Raw genomic sequence first — 24,702 nt, 5'->3', positions numbered from 1 at the left:
TAGAGATTGTATTGAAAGCTTTGAAATTTGAAAAAAATAGATTTTACATCAGAGTCTATGACAGACTTCTGGGCGATTTTCAACTTGACTGAAATCGCCCCAAAAACGGGCGGGGCCATTTGAAGCACGACTTTAGCCTGATTTGACATTTAGTGGCAGTCAGATCAGATTAGAACACTGATAACTACTGTTGCCGTGATATAATTGATTAGAAAAAAAATCCCTTCCTTTTCCCGTTTGGCAGTGCGTCGCCCATATCGCCCTATTGAACACACCGCCCCTGCTCACAAGTACACACACACACACACATACACATGCACACAGGTTACGTTCTAAATGGTCTGTCGTTAACACCTGTGGGAGTGTTGACTGTTAAATGTCCTGTATGGCAGTATGAACCAAACGGGACTAATCATGGCAAAAACCTTTATTAGGTTGTAAGAGTGTGAGGAAAAAATATCATAAAGTGCTTTTCATTGAGCAAGAAACAAAGGAAAGCAAATGGCACTTATTGTGAAGACCGCTAGGGAAAAATATTATAATATAAAAAAGACTGAAGGAAAGAGAGGAGGCGGTAGATAATTAGACACCACAGTAGAGAGAACAGTACTTTCTCATTTCTTCTTATCATTTCATTGGTCCTCGAGAGTCGTCATCATTTTAAGATGTTCTGTAGATCACATAGATATGACATCACCTGCCTTCACATTTCAGTGATGTTTTCGATAATAGTGTCACTTGTGAAAACCTGCATTCCCATGGGTTCTCCAGGACTGTGTTGGAGAGAATCAGTCAGCCACTTGGCATAGTCAGATACTTATCCGCCTGTAACAACATTGAAGGGCTGCTTCTAGCGGAACAAAAACACTGCACATAAAGTATCATTTCTTGTAAGGTTATTGCTATTATACTGCTGTATAGAGTTGGATATCAGTATTCAGTAGTACATTCTAGAGAGAAAGCAGCAGGAAGAATGGTATGAGCACAACCCAAGGAAGGTATTTTGGTAGTAGACAGACTATAGAATCCAAAGCTGATTTACACTCAGATGAAGAGTGACTGTAAAAATAAAAGTGTGCAGAAACAAGACTTGTATCTCAATAAAACAAAGAAGAAGTAGAACAAAACAGTGCATGTAAAGCGAGAAACCGACAGATATCTTTTGTTACACCTCCTATCTGGTAAAAGAAGAATCAACCAATCAATCAACCAGAGAAAGTACTGTTCTCTCTACTGTGGTCCTCTGTAGCTCAGCTGGTAGAGCATGGCGCTTGTAACGCCAAGGTAGTGGGTTCGATCCCCGGGACCACCCATACACAAAAATGTATGCACGCGTGACTGTAAGTCGCTTTGGATAAAAGCGTCTGCTAAATGGCATATTATTATTTATTTATTATTATTTAAGGCAGTATTTGGTTCCCAAGGGCCTGACTTTGGAAACTGAAATCTTGGTTAGGCATTATTGAGGAAAGCACAAGTCCCAACTGTTATTCAGATGATTGGTTGCAGTCTTGAGCGGAAATAAGCATAGTGAAAACTAAAATTAGCAGAGGACTGGGGTTGGTTGTCATCAGGAGCAGAGTTGATTGTGATCTGAGCAAGAATCAGTTGTAGACTGAAACACGTTGTTTGTGGTCAAGGGAAATGACCATTGTTTGAATAGACTTTAATAATTTTGTTGTCAGGTTTAGCTGTGGTGCGCTGCTCTGGGTCATAGTCTTCTTCTTAGGTAATGGTCTTCTTCTTGCACTCGACAGAGCAGAAGAGCATGCCCTGTATGGCCATAAAGCGCTCTCCAATGAGACACTTAGCACAGCAGGAGCACTGGAAGCACTGGGGCTCAGCGTGCCAGTGGAACTCCCCGTAAGATACACGCTGGGCCTCGGGCTCCATTGGGTTCTGACAGGCCGTACATACCTGGAGAGTGAGGAGAGAGGGGGGATGTGTGTTTAATCACACAAACATATTCAATGTAGACAAAAGTATGTAGCAGAGAGTTGTATCTCATCTATACAATATACATTGTACACATTTACTACAGGGTATCATATCACACACACACACAGACACACACACACACACACGAGCAGGTACACACAGAATAGCCACTGCACTGCACAATGCCCTATCCCACCTGGACTAGAGGAATACCTATGTGAGAATGCTGTTCATAGACTACAGCTCGGCTTATAACACTATAGTGCCCCCCAAGCTCATCACTAAGTTCAAGGCCCTGGGTCTGAACCCCTCCCTGTGCAACTGGGTCCTAGACTTCCTGACGGGTTGCCCCCAGGTGGTGAGGGTAGGCAACAACACCTCTGCCACGCTGATCCTCAACACTGGGGCCCCCAGGGGTGTGTGCTTAGCCCCCTCCTTTACTCCCTGTTCGCCCATGACCGTGTGGCTTCGCACCAACTCTATCATCAAGTTTGCCTGATCACCAACAACAACGAGACAGCCTACAGAGAGGAGTGGTGCTGGGGAAATAACCTCTCCCTCAATGTCAACAAAATGAAGGAGCTGATTGGGACTACAGGAGACAGCATAGAGAACACAAGCCCATCCATATCGATGCAGCCGCAGTGGAGGGGGTCAAACACTTCAATTTCCTTGGTGTTCACATCCCCAAGGACCTGAAATGGTCCCACCAGACCGACACCGTGGTGAAGAAGGCACAACAGCGCCTCTTGGCCCCCAAGACCCTCACAAACTTCTACAGATGCACCATCGAGAGCATTCTGCCGGGCTGCATCACCGCCTGGTAAGGCAACTGCACCGACAGCAACCGGTCAGCCCAAAGCATCACCGGGGCCAGTACATGTGTACCAAAAAGAGACTGAAAAACAGCTTCTATTTCCAGGCTATCAGACTGTTGAACAGCCATCACTAGACGGCCACCTGCCGGTACTCTGCCCAGCACCTTAGACACTGTCACTAGCCGGCTACCGCCAGGCAGCTTCGAGACTGCTGTCCCATGTATATAGAGACAAGTGACATCAATAAGGGATCATAGCTTTCACCTGGATTCACCTGGTCAGTCTATGTCATGGAAAGAGAATGTTTTGTATACTCCATGTATACATTTATATTCCGGACTCTGACATTGCTCGTTCTGATATTTCTGATATATTTTTTTACTTTTTGGATTATGTGTGTATTGTTATTGTATTGCTAAATATTACTGCACTGTTGGAGCTAGAAACATAAGCTCTTCGCTGCACCTGCGATAACATCTTCAAATCTGTGTGCACAACCAATAAACTTTGATTTGATTTGACACACACACATACACTCTCCCTCTTTGTCCTTACCACTGCGTGGCTCTTCATGTAGCAGGGCTTGCAGACAGGCTTGTTGTTCTCCATAACGTAGGTCTCTCCAGCCAGAACACAGTCACAGTTGAAGCAGCAGAAGTGTTTCAGGTGCCAGTTCTGGTCCTCGGCCTGTGTGTACTCATTACTGAAGATCAGCTGTAGAGACACACAAAACATGATACAGTAGACAGTTAATTCAACACATTGAAGAGCAATAAAGAAACCCAGAGTAATAGAGTAGGGGAGAGTGGGGCAGGTTGAGTTTTTTTTTTTAAACATTCCGCATCACTCTGTCAAGGGAAAAATATTATTATTTCAAACAAAGATATCTACATATATTTCAGGATGCTGTGTATCCCTGGAAATAATCAGAATTCATGTAAACATTACAGTTTTGAAAACATAGCTTGTCCAAAAAAAGTGGTCTCTTGGCACAACTTACCCCGGGTATGGGGTAGGTTGAGACCCGGGACAGGGTAAGTTAAGCCGCCTACACATTTCTGTATTGAATGAAATATTACCACTACCTTTTTAAAACCATGTCTATCTTTATTTCTCAAACAAAATTGAACACAATCAAAATCGCTTTTCGTCTTTTAATCACTTTAAGTATATTTTATCACAGGCTTAACCCCTAACAAACAGTTTGTACTTTTTAAAACACTTTTAACATAGACCAGGCCCAGTCTTTACATCATCTCCCAGCGATAATGCCTTGCACTACACTTGGGAAGAAAACACTTCAATTTGCTCAACTTGCCATTGGCTCAACCATTTGCTCAGCATACCCCATGGCCATTGGCCCAACTTATCCAAAGGTAAACATTTTGACTATATTAGCCCACACAGCTACAAGGATGCACTTTCATGCTAGGTTTAGGACCTCATATTGAAGCTTATAGAGACCCCAACTGATGTATAGAACAATCTTAAAACAATCTATTTTGGTTTAGATACAAGAATCATGAAACCTCTAACACAATACATTAATTTGACTTGGTGAAAATATAACTATATATATATAATATAACAAAAATACTTGCTTACCACTTTTTCCAAGTGGTTTCTTCCTTCACAGACTCCATAATTTAGTCAAATTAAGAATTGTGTGTATGGTTTCCTAGAAACAAGGGTGGCTCAACTCCTTTGGCTCAACTTACCCCACTCTCCCATACAGTACATCTATTTTTTTTTAAATTGCAGTTTTTTCCTCTCTATGCACCTGAATTTACATAAAGTGTGTGAATAACAGTCTTCCTCTCCTGTTGACCTCTCTTCCTTTAATACCCCTGTCTTCCCCATTCCCTGTCCCTCCTCACCTTGTCACACGGTCCCCCTTCTCGCTGTCTCCGTAGTGACATCCTTTCTTCCCCCACCCCTCTTCTCCCTGCCTCCCCCTCCCCTCAAATCCCTCACCTCGTCACAGCCTCCACAGCGGGGCTTCTCACTGTCTCCGTAGTGGCGTCCGCAGTAGAGCTGTCCCTTCTTCCAGAAGTAGATCATGTCCACCAGGAGCTCTGAGCAGGTACAGCACACAAAGCAGGCCGGATGCCACAGCTTGTCGTAGCCAGCACGCTCTGCGTACACCGCAGGCTCACCCTGACGCATGGGCAGCTGGCACTGGTGGCACGACTGGAGGAGGGGCAGGGGGGTAAGAGGAAGAGAGGGGAGGAAGGAGAGAGTGGGAAGGAAGGAGGAGGAGAGGGAAGGAGAGGAGATGAAAAGAAGGATGGAGGGGAGGCGAGAGAGGGGAGAAGGAATACATAAAAAAAGACCTTCATTAGCAATGCCCTCACAAAAACAATGGCTCTGTAGCATAGCCCCATCCTGTTATTTTATGCCATTGCCATTATACACTGCCTAACAACGCCCATAAATCAAAATGTTCATTCAGTTGAAATAACTAACTGCATATGGGGAGAGATGGGTAGAGAGGCAGACATACAGGAGTTTGCATGTGCCAAACCTCTGTTAGATGGAAAAAATTAAAACCATGATAAACAAATCACTATGCAAAAGTGAACAGAACTTTCTGGCAAAATGTGATTGACTCATAGTTTTACTCCTGGCTCCATCTTGTGGCCAGTTGAATTTACGTTTTAGATCTAAACTACCAGACAGTGTTCTCTACTGGAAATGAATCCTGTGGCATGCTTCCCAGTAGAAACAGTTTGCGCATATATTATGACGATATTTCAAAAGTTATATCCTAGTAGGAGTGGGAACTATGGACGGGATTATTCAATTGAAGTGTTTGCTGTCATTCAACGACAGATTACTAGTTTTCATGCATAGGGCTGGGCGATGTGGCCAAAATATAATATCACCATATTTTGCACATTTTGACGATATGACAGTATTTTTTGTTTTTGAATAATACAAGTTCTAAATATGCTTTATGAGTAGTTCATGGCCCTAGGGTGGCTACACATGCATTAATAATGATTTAATAACAACATGCTGATTTTGGCCTACCCGTATGGAAAAGTCATACATTGCAAATACACTACATGGCCAAAAGTATGTGAACACGTGCTCGTTGAACATTTACATTTTAGTCATTTAGCAGACGCTCTTATCCAGAGCGACTTATAGGAGCAATTAGGGTTAAGTGCCTTGCTCAAGGGCACATCGACAGATTTTTCACTTAGTCGGCTTGGGGATTAGAACCAGCGACCTTTCGGCGGCACTACGCTCTTAACCACTAAGCTCCCTGCCGCCCATCTCATTCCAAAATCATGGACAATAATATGGAGTTGGTCCCCCCTTTGCTGCTATAACAGCCTCCACTCATCTGGGAAGGCTTTCACTAGATGTTGGAACATTGCTGCGGGGACTTGCTTCCAATCAGACACAAGAGCATTAGTGAGGTTGGGCACTGATGTTGGGCGATTAGGCCTGGCTCGCAGTCTGCGTTCCAATTCATCCCAAAGGTGTTCAATGGGGTTGAGGTCAGGGCTCTGTGCAGGCCAGTCAAGTTCTTCCACACCGATCTCGACAAACAATTTCTGTATGGACCTCGCTTTCTGCATGGGGGCATTGTCATGCTGAAACAGGAAAGGGCCTTCTCCAAACTGTTGCCACAAAGTTGGAAGCAAAAAGTCGTCTAGAACGTCATTGTATTGTATGCTGTAGTGTTAAGATTTCCCTTCACTGAAACTAAGGAGCCTAGGCCAAATCATGAAAAACAGCCCCAGACAATTATTCCTCCTCCACCACACTTTACAGTTGGCACTATGCATTCGGGAAGGTAGCATTCTTCTGGCATCCGTCAAACCCAGATTTGTCTGTCTGACTGCCAGATAGTGAAGCGTGATTCATCACTCCAGAGAATGTGTTTCCACTGCTCCAGAGTCCAATGGAGGCGAGCTTTACACCACTCCAGCCGACGCTTGGCAATCGCGCATTGGTGATCTTAGACTTGTGTGCGGCTGCTCGGCCATGGAAACCCATTTCACGAAGCTCCCAACTAACAGTTATTGTGCTGACATTGCTTCCAGAAGCAGTTTGGAACTCTGTAGTGAGTGTTGCAACCGAGGACAGACGATTTTTACACGCTACGCGCTTCAGCACTCGGCGGTCCCCTTCTGTGAGCATGTGTGGCCTACCACTTCGCGACTGAGCCGTTGTTGCTCCTAGACGTTTCCACTTCACAATAACAGCACTTACAGTTGACCAGGGCAGAAATATGACGACCTGACTTGTTGGAAAGGTGGCATCCTATGAAGGTGCCACATTGAAAGTCACTGAGCTCTTCAGCACGGGCCATTCTACTGCCAATGTTTGTCTATGGAGATTGCATGGCGGTGTGTTCAACTTTATACAACTGTCAGCAACGGGTGTTGCTGAAATAGCCGAATCCACTAATTTGAAGGGGTGTCCACATACTTTTGGTCATGTAGTGTATGTCGCAATACAAGTTAACAATACATCTTAACATACAGTGCATTCGGAAAGTATTCAGACCCCTTGATTTTTTCTACATTTTGTTACGTTACAGCCTTATTCTAAAATTGATTACATCGTTTTTTCCCCCCTCATCCATCTACACACAATACCCCATAATGACAAAGCAAAAACAGGTTTTCCGAATTTTTTGCAAATGTTTTTTTTTTTTTTACTGAAATATGACATTTACATACAGTACCAGTCAAATGTTTGGACACACCTACTCATTCAAGGGTTTTTCTTTATTTGTACTATTTTCTACATTGTAGAATAATAGTGAAGACATCAAAACTATGAAATAACACATATGGAATCATGTAGTAACCAAAAAAGTGTTAAATACTTTATATTTTATATTCTTCAAAGTAGCAACCATTTGCCTTAATGACAGCTTTGCACACTCTTGGCATTCTCTCAACCAGCTTCACCTGGAATGCTTTTCCAACAGTCTTGAAGGAGTTCCCACATATGCTGAGCACTTGGCTGCTTTTCCTTCACTCAGCAGTCCAACTCATCCCAAACCATCTCAATTGGGTTGAGGTCGGGTGATTGTGGAGGCCAGGTCATCTGATGAAGCACTCCATCACTCTCCTTCTTGGTCAAATAGCCCGTACACAGCCTGTAGGTGTGTTTTGGGTCATTGTCCTGTTGAAAAACAAATGATAGTCCCACTAACCGCAAATCAGATGGGATGGCGTATTGCTGCAGAATGCTGTGGTAGCCATGCTGGTTACGTGTGCCTTGAATTCTAAATAAATCACAGACAGTGTCACCAGAAAAGCACCCCTACACCTCACACCTCCTCCTCCATGCTTCACAGTGGGAACCACACATGCGGAGATCATCCGTTCACCTACTCTGCATCTCAAAAAGACATGGCAGTTGGAACCAAAATTCTCACATTTGGACTCATTAGACCAAAGGACAGATTTCCAATGTCTAATGTCCATTGCTCGTGTTTCTTGGAACAAGCAAGTCTCTTCTTCTTATTGGTGTCCTTTAGTAGTGGTTTCTTTGCAGCAATTCGACCATGAATGCCTGATTCACACAGTCTCCTCTGAACAGTTGATGTTGAGATGTGTCTGTTACTTGAACTCTGTGAATTATTTATTTGGGCTGCAATCTGAGGTGCAGTTAACTGTAATGAACTTATATTCTGCAGCAGAGGTAACTCTGGGTCTTCTTTTCCTGTGACGGTCCTCATGAGAGACAGTTTCATCATAGCGCTTGATGGTTTTTGCGACTGCACTTGAAGAAACTTTAAAAGTTCTTGAAATTTTCTGGATTGACTGACCTTCATGTCTTAAAGCAATGATGGACTGTCGTTTCTCTTTGCTTATTTGAGCTATTCATGTCATATTATGGACTTGGTCTTTTACCAAATCGGGCTATCTTATGTATACAACCCCTACATTGTCACAACACAACTGAATGGCTCAAACGCATTCCACAAATTAACTTTAAACTAGGCACACCTGTTAATTGAAATGCATTCCAGGTGACTACCTCATGAAGCTGGTTGAGAGAATGCCACGAGTGTGCAAAGCTGTCATCAAGGCAAAGGGTGGCTACTTTGAAGAATATCAAATATATACTTTTATGGTTACTACATGATTCCATATGTGTTATTTCATAGTGTTGATGTCTTCACTATTATTCTACAATGTAAAAAATAGTAAAAATAAAGAAAAACCCTGGAATGAGTAGGTGTGTCCAAACTTTTGACTGGTACTGTAAGAATTCAGACCCTTTACTCAGTACTTTCTTGAAACATCTTTGGCAGCTATTACAGCCTCGAGTCTTCTTAGATATGATGCTACAAGCTTGGCACACCTGTATTTGGGGAGTTTCTCCCATTCTTCCCTGCTTATCCTCTCAATCTCTGTCAGGTTGGATGGGGAGCGTCGCTGCACAGCTATTTTTAGGTCTCTCCAGAGATGTTCGATCGGGTTCAAGTCCGGGCTCTGGCAGGGCCACTCATGGACATTCAGAGACTTGTCCCGAAGCCACTCCTGCGTTATCTTGGCTGTGTGCTTAGGGTCGTTGTCCTGTTGGAAGGTGAACCTTTGCCCCAGTCTGAGGTCCTGAGCACTCTGGAGCAGGTTTTCATCAAGGATCTCTCTGTACTTTGCTCTGTTCATTTTTCCCTCGATTCTGACTAGTCTCCCAGTCCCTGCTGCTGGAAAACATCCCCACAGCATGATGCTGCCACCACCATGCTTCACCATAGGGGTGTTGCCAGGTTTCCTCCAGACGTGACGCTTGGCATTCAGGCCAAAGAGTTCAATCTTGGTTTCATCAGACCAGAGAATCTTGTTTCTCATGGTCTGAGAGTCCTTTAGGGGCCTTTTGGCAAACTCCAAGCGGGCTGTCATGTGCTTTTTACTGAGAAGTGGCTTCTGTCTGGCCACTCTACCATATAGGCCTGATTGGTGGAGTGCTGCACAGATGGTTATCCTTCTGGAAGGTTCTCCCATTTCCACGGAGGAACTCTGGAGCTCTGTCAGAGTGACCATCGGGTTCTTGGTCACCTCCCTAACCAAGGCCCTTCTCCCCCGATTGCTCAGTTTGGCTGGACGGCCAGCTCTAGGAAGAGTCTTGGTGGTTCTAAACTTCTTCCATTTAAGAATGATAGAGGCCACCGTAGACATTTTTTGGTAGCCTTCCACAGATCTGTGCCTCGACACAATCCTGTCTCGGACCTCTACGGACAATTCCTTTGACCTCAAGGCTTGGTTTTTGCTCTGACATGCACTGTCAACTGTGGGACCTTATATACAGTGGGGAAAAAAAGTATTTAGTCAGCCACCAATTGTGAAAGTTCTCCCACTTAAAAAGATGAGAGAGGCCTGTAATTTTCATCATAGGTACACGTCAACTATGACAGACAAATTGAGATTTTTTTTCTCCAGAAAATCACATTGTAGGATTTTTTTATGAATTTATTTGCAAATTATGGTGGAAAATAAGTATTTGGTCACCTACAAACAAGCAAGATGTCTGGCTCTCACAGACCTGTAACTTATTCTTTAAGAGGCTCCTCTGTCGTCCACTCATTACCTGTATTAATGGCACCTGTTTGAACTTGTTATCAGTATAAAAGACACCTGTCCACAACCTCAAACAGTCACACTCCAAACCTCACTATGGCCAAGACCAAAGAGCTGTCAAAGGACACCAGAAACAAAATTGTAGACCTGCACCAGGCTGGGAAGACTGAATCTGCAATAGGTAAGCAGCTTGGTTTGAAGAAATCAACTGTGGGAGCAATTATTAGGAGATGGAAGACATACAAGACCACTGATAATCTCCCTCGATCTGGGGCTCCACGCAAGATCTCACCCCGTGGGGTCAAAATGATCACAAGAACGGTGAGCAAAAATCCCAGAACCACACGGGGGGACCTAGTGAATGACCTGCAGAGAGCTGGGACCAAAGTAACAAAGCCTACCATCAGTAACACACTACGCCGCCAGGGACTCAAATCCTGCAGTGCCAGACGTGTCCCCCTGCTTAAGCCAGTACATGTCCAGGCCCGTCTGAAGTTTGCTAGAGTGCATTTGTATGATCCAGAAGAGGATTGGGAGAATGTCATATGGTCAGATGAAACCAAAATATAACTTTTTGGTAAAAACTCAACACGTCGTGTTTGGAGGACAAAGAATGCTGAGTTGCATCCAAATAACACCATACCTACTGTGAAGCATGGGGGTGGAAACATCATGCTTTGGGGCTGTTTTTCTGCAAAGGGACCAGGACGACTGATCCGTGTAAAGGAAAGAATGAATGGGGCCATGTATCGTGAGATTTTGAGTGAAAACCTCCTTCCATCAGCAAGGGCATTGAAGATGAAACGTGGCTGGGTCTTTCAGCATGACAATGATCCCAAACACACTGCCCGGGCAACGAAGGAGTGGCTTCGTAAGAAGCATTTCAAGGTCCTGGAGTGGCCTAGCCAGTCTCTAGATCTCAACCCCATAGAAAATCTTTGGAGGGAGTTGAATGTCCGTGTTGCCCAGCGACAGCCCCAAAACATCACTGCTTTAGAGGAGATCTGCATGGAGGAATGGGCCAAAATACCAGAAACAGTGTGTGAAAACCTTGTGAAGACTTACAGAAAACGTTTGACCTGTGTCATTGCCAACAAAGGGTATATAACAAAGTATTGAGAAACTTCTGTTATTGACCAAATACTTATTTTCCACCATAATTTGCAAATAAATTCATTAAAAATCCTACAATGTGATTTTCTGGATTATTTTTTCTCATTTTGTCTGTCATAGTTGACGTGTACCTATGATGAAAATTACAGGCCTCTCTCATCTTTTTAAGTGGGAGAACTTGCACAATTGGTGGCTGACTAAATACTTTTTTCCCCCACTGTATACAGGTGTGTGCCTTTCCAAATCATGTCCAATCAATTTAATTTACCACAGGTGGACTCCAATGAGGTTGTAGAAACATCAAGGGTGATCAATGGAAACAGGGTGCACCTGAGCTCAATTTCGAGTCTCATAGCAAAGGGTCTGAATACCTAGTATTGAACAAATTTGCAAACATTTGTCATTATAGGGTATTGTGTGTAGATTGATGAGGGAAAAAAACAATTTAATCAATTTTAGAATAAAGCTGTAACGTTACAAAATGTGGAAAACGTGAAGGGGTTTGAATACTTTCCGAATGCACTGTATATGCCATGTAAAAAAACAAATGTTTCTGGAAGACATTTCAAAGCAATAAATGCATTGAACCAAAAAAATAATAATCGGAGTACATTTTGCAAGTAACAAATGGAGTAAACTATAAAAACTGACATTACACGCGCCAGAGTTGCGCATCTTATTTAACAAACCAAACATTGAAAGGTAACGTAAAAACCCAAACCGGTCCAGCCCTAGGTGGGTGTCACATTGATTAAACCTATCCAGTGCTATTACAATACTCACTCACTCACTCACTCACTCTCACTTACGTACTGTCCATAGGGCTCAGCCAGGTAAGCTCCAGGGGCTCCCGGAGTGCCCATTTCCCCAGCGGTAGCAGTTGCAGCAGTACCCATGTCTTCTGGTGCACCCTTTCCTGCCCCAGGGTAACCCTTAGCCCCCATCCTAGGCTGAACTGGTCCTGCTGGCCCGAGTGCACCCCCAGCCCCGGGTCTAGACCGACGACCAGGCCCAAAGGCTCCCCCAGCCCCAGGCCTAACTCCAGCCCTAGGGCCATCAGCCAGGGCAGACCCATAGCCAATACTTGACCCACGACCTGGGGCTCTTGCCATCCCTTGGTGTTCTGCCATCCCTGGTGCTCCCATCTCTGGTTCTCCCATCACTGTTTCTCCCATCCCTGGTGCTCTCTGTCCTGGACCTCTCTCTTGACCCAGACACTGTCCCATCATCATCTCCCCAGGCAGCTTGATGTCTCCCACTCCCAGGGCCTCGTCCTTGTACTTGCGGACGAACTGCTGCATCTCTTTGACCTCTGCGGGGGTCAGCTCGTGGCACTTGGCCGGGTCCTGGTCATGCTCCGGTAGCTGCACTGCCATCTGTTGCCGGCGGTAGGCTGCACCCTCTGTGCCCGCTATGGGACGCCTCTCTGGGGGCAGGAGCTCAATGTAGCGGACCGCCTGATGAGGGCCAAGTGGAGAGGAGAGCGAGAGGATATCAGGACATTATTAAGGTGAAGGGAGGAGAAAAGAAAGGGATGGGAAGACAGGAGAAGAGAGGGAGAGAGACAGGAGAAGAGAGAAAACAATGAGAGGAGGGGCAGAGAGGACATAAAAAGGAAAGAGGAAGGAATAGTCATTGGCACAAACAGAGTGAGAGAGTGAATACAAAAAGGATGGAGATACAGAGATAAAGAGGCAGAAAGGAACAGACTAGCTGGCAACCAGCTGTGAGAGGACATCTTACAACCTCTCCCTAACACTTATTTGCTTGTTGAGGGATACAAAGAGATCATGAGCACTGGTGGCACAGAACTTCAAGTCGGCGACCTCTAGAGGACAATATCTTCCATTACGATTCACCAATGCCTTGATTAGTGAACTAAACCAGACCAACTACAGACCCATAAGCCTACTATATGGCGACCTCAAGATTTTAATTCAATCATATTTCATTGTACAGAACATTATGATGACTTGGCATGATGCCATTCCTTCCAGAAGCAAAGGGAACAGCACCAGATTCAGACCTGTTTTTACTACTCTTGGGATTACTAGGTATTTTAATTATATGATACAGTAGTTATACCCTTACCATATACTGTTTGACCCCTGGTGGTGCCCACTCGTAGGTGACAGATTTCATGGGCACGGCATCCTTCCTTACTGGCACGACATTGGCTGACACAGCATTGGGTCTGATTGCCCCTGGTTTGGGCATGGTAGCGGGCCCAGCACTGGCCCAAGCACTGGCCCCATAACCGGCCCCAGCCCCAGCCCCAGCACCATTCCTAGCACCAGACCCAGCTCCGGCCCCAGCCCTGGCCCCAGCACCATAGCCAGCATTGGCTGGCACAGTGTGGGGACTGTTTGGTACAGTGGTGGCTGACATGGGGCTGGCGGAGATGGAGAAGGTGACCTGGTTGTCCTTGCATGTGGGGACGCTGTCTGTCTTGAGCTTGGCGACGAGACCCGTGTACTTGGTGTCCTCAAACAGCTTGCCAACCTTCCTGTTATCCTCAGAGTTCATCTGAACATCGTGGTCCGCCAGGCCACACTTACAGTTCCGGCAGATTTTTCTGTGGAGGGGAAAGTCAATAAGGAAAGGGAATGGGTTAGGTTAGAATAGATTTTTGGTTGTGTCTAAGAACTCTCAAATGTCTAGGTTTCCTTTATGATCATCTGACCAGGAAAAACAGTAGGCTCTATGCAGCGTTTCCCAAACTCGGTCCTCGGGACCCCAAAGGGTGCAGGTTTTGGTTTTTGCCCTAACACTACACAGCTTGATGAGTAGTTGATTATTTGAATGAGCTGTGTAGTGCTAGGGTAAATACCAAAACGTGCACCCCTTGAGGTCCCGAGGACCGATTTTGGGAAACCCTGCCCTATAGTGTAAAGCAAGTAAAAGGCCCAGGCTTTTTACTGGCCCTACTGATAGATACGTTTCTATCATATTGTTTTCACTCTAATTTACACAAGTCTTTTCAGATCAGTGGTTATGGAAGAGAAGGAATGGGAATTATATATGACTTTTGGGACAGTCACAAGTCCGTGTGTGTGGTTTGAAAAGGGGGACATTTGCAGAAGGGTTGGTCTCTGATAACCAGTTGCCGTGATACGCTTTTTGTTGTTGTGCACTCTCCTCAAACAATAGCATGGTATTTTTTCACTGTAATAGCTACTGTAAATTGGACAGTGCAGTTAGATTAACAAGAATGTAAGCTTTCTGCCCATATAAGACATGTCTATGTCCTGGAAAGTTTGCTGTTACTTACAACAGTCATGCTAATCACATTAGCGCACTTTAGCTCAACAGTCCCGTATACGGGACACCGATCTCTTAAAGGTTAAAACTGGATGAAATAGATTTTTTCTCTTTCACCCATCTACACACAATACCCCATAATGTTAAAGTGAACACATGTTTTTAGAATTTCTTGCACATTTATTGAAAATGAAACACATAAATATCTCATTTACATAAATATTCACACCCCTGAGTCAATACATGTTAGAATCAACTTTGGCAGCGATTACAGCTGTGGGTCTTTCTGGGTAAGTCTCTAAGAGATTTGCACAACTGGATTGTACAATATTTTCACATTATTATTTAAAAAATTCTTCAAGCTCTGTCAAGTTGATTGTTGATCATTGCTAGACAGCTATTTTCAAGTCTAGCCAAAGATTTTCCAGACGGTTTAAGTCAAAACTGTAACTAGGCCACACAGGAACATTCAATGTCGTCTTGGTAAGCAACTCCAGTGTATATTTGGCCTTGTGTTTTAGGTTATTGTCCTGCTGAAAGGTGAATTTGTTTCCCAGTATCTGTTGGAAAGCAGACTGAACAAGGTTTTCCTCTAGGATATTGCCTGTATTCCGTTTATTTTTAGCCAAAAAAAATCCTTAGTCCTTGCCGATGACAAGCATACCCATAAGATGATGCATACAGTGGTACTCAGTGATGTGTTGTGTTGGATTTTCCCCAAACGTAACACATTGTATTCAGGACATAAAGTACATTTCTTTGCCATATTATTTTTACGTTAGTGCTTTATTGCAAACAGGATGCATGTTTTGTAATATTTTTATTCTGTACAGTCTTCCTTCTTTTCACTCTGTCATTTAGGTTAGTATTGTGGAGTAACTACAATGTCGTTGATCCATCCTCAGTTTTCTCCTATCACATCCATTCAACTCTGTAACTGTTTTAAAGTCACGATTGCCCTCATGGTGAAATCCCTGAGTGATTTCCTTCTTTATTTTTAAATTTTTTTTTTGTCATTTAGCAGACGCTCTTATCCAGAGCGACTTACAGGAGCAATTAGGGTTAAGTGCCTTGCTCAAGGGCACATCGACAGATACACCATCCCATCTGGTTTGGGCTTAGTGGGACTATCATTTGTTTTTCAACAGGACAATGACCCAACACACCTCCAGGCTGTGTAAGGGCTATTTTACTAAGAAGGAGCGTGATGGAGTGCTGCATCAGATGACCTGGCCTCAATAATCCCCCGACCTCAACCCAATTGAGATGCTTTGGGATGAGTCGGACGGCAGAGTGAAGGAAAATCAGCCAACAAGTGCTCAGCATATGTGGGAACTCCTGCAGTTGGAAAAGCATTCCAGGTTAAGCTGGTTGAGAGAATGCCATAGTATAGTGTCGAGAATCATTGTACCTATTAAACAGCTGTGGAATATATTTTCCATAATCAAAAATATTGCAGCTTTAAACTCTGTATGTATTTCTTACAGTTTATTTTTTTGGTTTGTTTTTTAAATGTATAATTTGAAATGGATAGTGTACCTGTAACCCCCCCAAACAAAAATGTACTAAACAAATAAATGACACCCCATAACACAGAATAGCTTTCCAGTTCCGTTTTTATTGCCACAGACATGTCTGACCATGACCAAGACCGAAGACCCATGGACACATCACGTCATTTTAACGTGGAAATCTAGGTAATATTTGGTTGAGACGTTGATCAATGAGAATTGAACCCTTATTCACACACTCAAAAAGACAGAAGTTTGTTGAATTCCCAATGTGTTATCACCATGCTTTCAACAATCTAAAAGCACAATCAAATTCCAATGGAAAAACAATGTCTATCTACAGTATATCTAAATATGACTGTGTACACTGATTGTATAAAGGAAAACTATTGCTGATGGTGAACTTGAATAATCCAAATAAAATCTATTGTAAGCCCTGTTCAGCAGGTAGCCTATAGCCAGTTGAGAGTTGTGTCTCCGGTAGCTTACTTTTATTCCGGTAAAACACCATTTTCAACAGTGCATACAGTAGACAACAATAACCTAGCAAATGACATAGGTTGCCACTCAACTAATAAAGCCTAATATCGTTCAAGCCATTTTAGCGTTTGAATGCTGAAGGTGCTGTGCAGTTTGACTAGGCTACTGATATCCCCTGGGGTTGTTCGGCATGCAAAATGCTTTGTAGATCAATGACTGTCAACACAGTTACATGCTTAGTTTGACACTGAAGGAGAGGAGGCATCAGTTGTCACAAAATATTTGGTATTTTTGGAAGATAGAAAGAAAGTAATATGAGAAGAAGAAAAAAATTGAACCGCCGATTCGTAACGTTTGAATCAATTTTCTGACCAATGCTACATTTGGATCGGTTTGGGGTCCGCAGACTGATGCTGTCTATTTTAAAAGATTTGAATCAGGGACCAATGTAAACTCAAAATGTGGCCATGGATGTGTTACTCATTTTATGGTTGAATAAATACTGTTACATTAGTTTGTATTATTATTTTACAGTTATTAATTTGTAGACAAACTGGAATTTAAGCCAGACTAAATCAGTGGCACAGATGGAACTATCCAAGTAGAAGTAACCTCTCCTTCAAATGTTGATATTTGGTTGCGTTGACAACAAAACACAATTCAATATCACTAACTATCATTACATTTTAAATCAACCAGAGCTTGAACCATAGGCCTATTATTGTATAGTGCATTTTGATTTTGATTTGATATAGGCCTAGTCCTATTCTGTCACGATCATCGACAGATGAAGCGGACCAAGGCGCAGCGTGATAAGCGTACATTCTTTAATGCGTACACAACACGAACCAAAACAATAAACCAAACGATACGTGAAGTCCTAGGTTATACACAGGAACCACCCTGGCCAACATAGATCAACACGATCTAGAAACAAAAACATAGAAAATAAAACATAGAAAATCCACACCCTGGCTCAACATATAAGAGTCCGCAGAGCCAGGGCGTGACAGTACCCCCCCCCAAATGCGCGGACTGCGACCGCGCCACACAAACACAAGAGGGTAGGGGCCGGGTGGGTATTCCGCCTTGGAGGCGGATCCGGCTCCGGGCGTGACCACCACTCTCTCTCTACCCCCCCGTTGCGCCCCTGGTCTGGTCTGGCCCCGCTGGCCGGAGCTGGACTGATCACCGGTGGAGCGGATTGCTCTGGCTCCGGAGTGGAGCAGCTGACCGGTGCCGGACCAGGCACCGGTGGAACAGGCACGGACCGTGCCAGACTGACGACGCGCACCACTGGCTTGGTGCGGGGAGCAGGAACGGGCCGGACCGGGCTGACGACGCGCACCACTGGCTTGGTGCGGGGAGCAGGAACGGGCCGGACCGGGCTGATGACGCGCACCACTGGCTTGGTGCGGGGAGCAGGAACAGGCCGGACCGGGCTGGCGACGCACACCACTGGCTTGGTGCGGGGAGCAGGAACGGGCCGGAACGGGCTGGCGACGCGCACCACTGGTTTGGTGCGAGGGACAGGAACAGGCCGGACAGGGCTGGCGACGCGCACCACTGGTTTGGTGCGAGGGACAGGAACAGGCCGGGCTGGACTGTGGAGACGGACTGGAGGTCTGGAGCGGAGAGCTGACACAACCTGTCCTGGCTGAATGCCTATTTCCACACAATCTGTGTGAGGCATCAGCACAGGACGTACAGGGCTGTGCACTCGTACTGGCACTACAGCACGTGGCACTGGCGCAGGATATCCGGGACCGAGGAGGGGTACTGGAGGCCACGAGCGCTGAGCCGGCACACTCCGTCCTGGCTGCATGCCCACCTCAGCACGACACATGCGTGGTGCTAGCACAGGACGTACAGGACTGTACCGGAACAGTACGTGGCTCCGCATAACACGGAACCTGCCCAGTCTCACGCTGCCTAGCCTGAGTACGGGGAGTTGGCTCTGCTCTACCTCTAGGCTCCGCCAACCACCCTTCCAGCCCCCCAAACCTGGTGGCCTCCTCTCCTAGTCCGCTGATTCGTCCTTTAGCTGCCTCCAGTAGCCCCGTCGTCCATGCCGTGTGCCCCCCCCCAAAACATTTATTGGGGTTGCCTCTCGCGTGTCCGTCGTCGGCACGGTTGGCGCCGTTTCTCCTCTCCTGCCTGGGCATTTACTTTTGCCCATGGCCCTCTGCCCGCGAATATGTCCTCCCATGACCACCATTCGCCCACCTGGGACATCGCCAACTTCTCCTCCTGGGCACGCTGCTTGGTCCTCTGGTGGTGGGATCTTCTGTCACGATCGTCGACAGATGAAGCGGACCAAGGCGCAGCGTGATAAGCGTACATTCTTTAATGTGTACACAACACGAACCAAAACAATAAACCAAATGATACGTGAAGTCCTAGGTTATTCACAAAACCTTACGGAACAAGATCCCACAATAAACTAGTGAAAACAGGCTGCGTAAGTATGGTCCCCAATCAGAGACAACAAGCTACAGCTGTCTCTGATTGGGAACCACCCTGGTCAACATAGATCAACACGATCTAGAAACAAAAACATAGAAAACAAAACATAGAAAATCCACACCCTGGCTCAACATATAAGAGTCCCCAGAGCCAGGGCGTGACATATGCTTTATCATTGATTTTTGGTTTAGATGGAGACGTGAATCCAACATACTAATTATTAACTTGAAGATTACATTTGAAATCAACTAAACTAAAAAAATATTTAACAAGCCGTATTAACAAAGATATTGGTAACTAAGCTCCTTTCTATCTGTGATATTTACAGTTGAACCACGGTCAAATCTTTCTGTGGGGGGGCTAAAAGGGTGGTTGGCGGAGCCTAGTGTTAGAGCAGAGCCAACTCCCCATACTCATGCAAGGAAGCGTGTGACTGGGCAGGCTCCGTGTTATGCGGAGCTACGTACTGTGCCGCGAGTGTTCCGGCACAGTCCTGTACGTCCTGTGCTGGCACCACGCACGTGTCGTGCGAAGATGGGCATTCAGCCAGGACGGGGTGTTCCGGCTCAACGCTCATGGCCTCCAGTACGCCTCCTCGGTCCCGTATATCCTGCGCCGGTGCTACGTACTGTATCGCCAGTACGCGTGCACAGCCCCGTACGTCCTGTGCTAATGCCTCACACATATTGTGTGGAAGTAGGCATCCAGCCAGGACGGGTTGTGTCAGCTCTCCGCTCCAGACCTCCAGTCCGCCTCCACAGTCCGGTACGGCCCGTTCCTGCTCCCCGCACCAAGCCAGTGGTGCGTGTTCCCAGTCCGGCCCGGCCCGTTCCTGCTCCCCGCACCAAACATCGTGCGCGGCCCGTTCCTGCTCCCCGCACCAAGCCAGTGGTGCGCGTCTCCAGCCCGGTCCGGCCTGTTCCTGTCCCTCGCACCAAGCCAGTGGTGCGCGTCGCCAGCCCGGTCCGGCCTGTTCCTGCCCCTCGCACCAAGCCAGTGGTGCGCGTCGCCAGCCCGGCCCGGCCTGTTCCTGCCCCTCGCACCAAGCCAGTGGTGCGCATCGCCAGCCCGGTCCGGCCTGTTCCTGCTCCTCGCACCAAACCAGTGGTGCGTGTGTCCAGTCCGGCACGGCCTGTGCCTGTCCCACCGGTGCCTGGTCCAGCACCGGTCAGCTGCTCCACTCCGGAGCCAGAGCAGTCCGCTCCACCGGTGCCTGATCCAGCTCCAGTTAGCTGCTCCACTCCGGAGCCAGAGCAATCCGCTCCACCGGTGCCCAGTCCAGCTCCGGTCAGCAGCTCCAGTCCGGAGCCTGTGCAGTTCGATCCACCGTCGTCGGGTCCAGCTCCAGTCAGCGGTTCCAGTCCAGACCCAGACGTCAGCCCCTCTCCAGGTTCGGGGTCTCCCACACCAGGGTCCAGACAGGGCTTGGTACTTCGTGGGAGGAAGGAGAGGGGAAGCAGCACGCCGAGGTCCAGACCAAACCAGGGGCGCAACAGGGAGGTGGAGAGAAAGTGGTGGTCACGCCCGGAGCCGGATCCGCCTCCGAGGCGGAATGCCCACCCGGCCCCTACCCTGTTATGTTTATGTGGCGCGGTCGGAGTCCGCACCTTTGGGGGGTACTGTCACGCCCTGACTCAGGGGACGTTTATTTGTTGAGTCAGGGTGTGTATGTTCCGTATAGGTTTGTTGTGTGTACCTTAAGACTTCACGTATCGTTTGTTTGTTGTTTTGTCGTGTGTTTATTCGTTTAATAAACATGTACGCTTATCACGCTGCGCCTTGGTTCGACCAGTCTTTAAACGATCGTGACATACGTTTGCCCACTGACAAAGAAATGATCAGTCTATAATTTTAATGGTAGGTTTATTTAAACAGTGAGAGACAGAATAACAACAAAAAAATCCAGAAAAACGCATGTCAATAATGTTATAATTTGATTTGCATTTTAATGAGGGTAATAAGTATTTGACCCCTCTGCAAAACATGACTTAGTACTTGGTGGCAAAACCCTTGTTGGCAATCACAGAGGTCAGACGTTTCTTGTCGTTGGCCACCAGGTTTGCACTCATCTCAGGAGGCATTTTGTCCCACTCCTCTTTGCAGATCTTCTCCAAGTCATTAAGGTTTCGAGGCTGACGTTTGGCAACTCGAACCTTCGGCTCCCTCCACAGATTTTCTATGGGATTAAGGTCTGGAGACTGGCTAGGCCACTCCAGGACCTTCATGTGCTTCTTCTTGAGCCACTCCTTTGTTGCCCTGGCCGTGTGTTTTGGGTAAATGCCATGCTGGAATACCCATCCACGACCCATTTTCAATGCCCTGGCTGAGGGAAGGACGTTCTCACCCAAGATTTGACGGTACATGGCCCCGTCCATCGTCCCTTTGATGCGGTGAGGTTGTCCTGTCCCCTTAGCATAAAAAGATCCCCAAAGCATAATGTTTCCACCTCCATGTTTGACGGTGGGGATGGTGTTCTTGGGGTCATAGTCAGCATTCCTCCTCCTCCAAACACGGCGAGTTGAGTTGATGCCAAAGAGCTCGATTTTGGTCTCATCTGACCACAACACTTTCACCCAGTTCTCCTCTGAATCATTCAGATGTTCATTGGCAAACTTCAGACGGGCCTGTATATGTGCTTTCTTGAGCAGGGGGATCTTGTGGGCGCTGCAGGATTTCAGTCCTTCACGGCATAGTGTGTTACCAATTGTTTTCTTGGTGACTATGGTCCCAGCTGCCTTGAGATCATTGACAAGATCCTCCCGTGTAGTTCTGGGCTGATTCCTCACCGTTCTCATGATCATTGCAACTCCACGAGGTGAGATCTTGCATGGAGCCCCAGGCAGAGGGAGATTGACAGTTATTTTGTGTTTCTTCCATTTGCGAATAATCAGACCAACTGTTGTCACCTTCTCACCAAGCTGCTTGGCGATGGTCTTGTAGCCCATTCCAGCCTTGTGTAGGTCTACAATCTTGTCCCTGACATCTTTGTAGAGCTCTTTGGTCTTGGCCATGGTGGAGAGTTTGGAACCTGATTGATTGATTGCTTCTGTGGACAGGTGTCTTTTATACAGGTAACAAACTGAGATTAGGAGCACTCCCTTTAAGAGTGTGCTCCTAATCTCAGCTCGTTACCTGTATAAAAGACACCTGGGAGCCCAAAATCTTTCTGATTGAGAGGTGGTTACATACTTATTTCCCTCATTAAAATGTAAATCAATTTATAACATTTTTGACATGCGTTTTTCTGAAATTTGTTGTTGTTATTCTGTCTCTCACTGTTCAAATAAACCTACCATTAAAATTATAGACTGATCATTTCTTTGTCAGTGGGCAAACGTACAAAATCAGCAGGGGATCAAATACTTGTATATAGGCCTAAATATCATAATTGATGATATATGATTTATAAAGCTTTACATTACAAAATGTTACATTTAATTTGCTCTGTTAAACCTATCATTTGGAATGACTTTAATAGCAACAGTGAATCTATTTATTTATTAAGATAACTCTCAATCACTCTCACGATAGCACATTCGGAAGTAGTCAGTGATAAATATCAAAACTAAGCAGGGCTGGGCTTTTTAAAACCCTGGATGGGAGACCAAATGGATAACTGTAGAAGATGCTAGCCAGCCTATGCTTTTTTTCTGATAGTGGATATAACGTTGAAGATCTGATGTTGTTTCAAAGGTACAAATACAACATATTTTACAGTGGGAGAAAAAAGTATTTAGTCAGCCACCAATTGTGCAAGTTCTCCCACTTAAAAAGATGAGAGAGGCCTGAAATTTTCATCATAGGTGCACGTCAACTATGACAGACAAAATTAGATAAAAAAATCCAGAAAATCACATTGTAGGATTTTTTATGAATTGATTTGCAAATTATGGTGGAAAATAAGTATTTGGTCAATAACAAAAGTTTCTCAATACTTTGTTATATACCCTTTGTTGGCAATGACACAGGTCAAACGTTTTCTTTAAGTCTTCACAAGGTTTTCACACACTGTTGCTGGTATTTTGGCCCATTCCTCCATGCAGATCTCCTCTAGAGCAGGGATGTTTTGGGGCTGTCGCTGGGTAACACGGACTTTCAACTCCCTCCAAAGATTTTCTATGGGGTTGAGATCTGGAGACTGGCTAGGCCACTCCAGGACCTTGAAATGCTTCTTACGAAGCCACTCCTTCGTTGCCCGGGTGGTTTGTTTGGGATCATTGTCATGCTGAAAGACCCAGCCACGTTTCATCTTCAATGCCCTTGCTGATGGAAGGAGGTTTTCACTCAAAATCTCACGATACATGGCCCCATTCATTCTTTCCTTTACACGGATCAGTCGTCCTGGTCCCTTTGCAGAAAAACAGCCCCAAAGCATGATGTTTCCACCCCCATGCTTCACAGTAGGTATGGTGTTATTTGGATGCAACTCAGCATTCTTTGTCCTCCAAACACGACGTGTTGAGTTTTTACCAAAAAGTTCTATTTTGGTTTCATCTGACCATATGACATTCTCCCAATCCTCTTCTGGATCATACAAATGCACTCTAGCAAACTTCAGACGGGCCTGGACATGTACTGGCTTAAGCAGGGGGACACGTCTGGCACTGCAGGATTTGAGTCCCTGGCGGCGTAGTGTGTTACTGATGGTAGGCTTTGTTACTTTGGTCCCAGCTCTCTGCAGGTCATTCACTAGGTCCCCCCGTGTGGTTCTGGGATTTTTGCTCACCGTTCTTGTGATCATTTTGACCCCACGGGGTGAGATCTTGCGTGGAGCCCCAGATCGAGGGAGATTATCAGTGGTCTTGTATGTCTTCCATTTCCTAATAATTGCTCCCACAGTTGATTTCTTCAAACCAAGCTGCTTACCTATTGCAGATTCAGTCTTCCCAGCCTGGTGCAGGTCTCCAATTTTGTTTCTGGTGTCCTTTGACAGCTCTTTGGTCTTGGCCATAGTGGAGTTTGGAGTGTGACTGTTTGAGGTTGTGGACAGGTGTCTTTTATACTGATAACAAGTTCAAACAGGTGCCATTAATACAGGTAACGAGTGGAGGACAGAGGAGCCTCTTAAAGAAGAAGTTACAGGTCTGTGAGAGCCAGAAATCTTGCTTGTTTGTAGGTGACCAAATACTTATTTTCCACCATAATTTGCAAATATATTCATTAAAAATCCTACAATGTGATTTTCTGGGGAAAAAAATCTCATTTTGTCTGTCATAGTTGACGTGTACCTATGATGAAAATTACAGGCCTCTCTCATCTTTTTAAGTGGGAGAACTTGCACAATTTGTGGCTGACTAAATACTTTTTTCCCCCACTGTATACAAGGTTTGTCTATGTTGAAAATGGGTTACAATAATGACATAATCCTGTGGTTGAAATTTCACCCTCAAAACTACTGTTTTTGCAAATCCAATGTATTTTCCACGTAGATTTCACATCACAATGTGTGACAAATTACGTTGAAACAACGTTGTTTCAACCAGTTTGTACCCAGTGGGCTGTGTGTCATTGTGGCGGTTAGGTGTTGCCATATTGACCGGCCACTGCAGTAGGCACCAG

At 45.6% G+C, this 24,702-nt stretch overlaps 1 protein-coding gene across 1 annotated transcript in view; it reads right to left on the bottom strand.

Moving 5' to 3' along the window:
• Positions 1-1,370: 1,370 nt before the first annotated feature.
• LOC121531533 (testin) overlaps positions 1,371-24,702 on the bottom strand; it is a 28,714-nt gene continuing 5,382 nt past the window's right edge. The window contains exons 3-7 of the mRNA XM_041836783.2: positions 13,517-14,000; positions 12,235-12,882; positions 4,731-4,946; positions 3,312-3,470; positions 1,371-1,917 (exon numbers count right to left, since the gene is read on the bottom strand). Coding sequence (XP_041692717.2) covers positions 1,726-1,917; positions 3,312-3,470; positions 4,731-4,946; positions 12,235-12,882; positions 13,517-14,000 — 1,699 coding nt within the window. The 3' untranslated portion in view covers positions 1,371-1,725. The remainder of the gene's footprint in view (positions 1,918-3,311; positions 3,471-4,730; positions 4,947-12,234; positions 12,883-13,516; positions 14,001-24,702) is intronic.

The sequence above is a fragment of the Coregonus clupeaformis genome, unplaced genomic scaffold, assembly GCF_020615455.1.
Source record: "Coregonus clupeaformis isolate EN_2021a unplaced genomic scaffold, ASM2061545v1 scaf0135, whole genome shotgun sequence".
NCBI classification, from domain to species: Eukaryota; Metazoa; Chordata; class Actinopteri; order Salmoniformes; family Salmonidae; genus Coregonus; species Coregonus clupeaformis.
The sequence above is the reverse complement of the archived record's forward strand: the minus strand, read 5'-3'. Positions and strand labels throughout refer to the sequence as shown.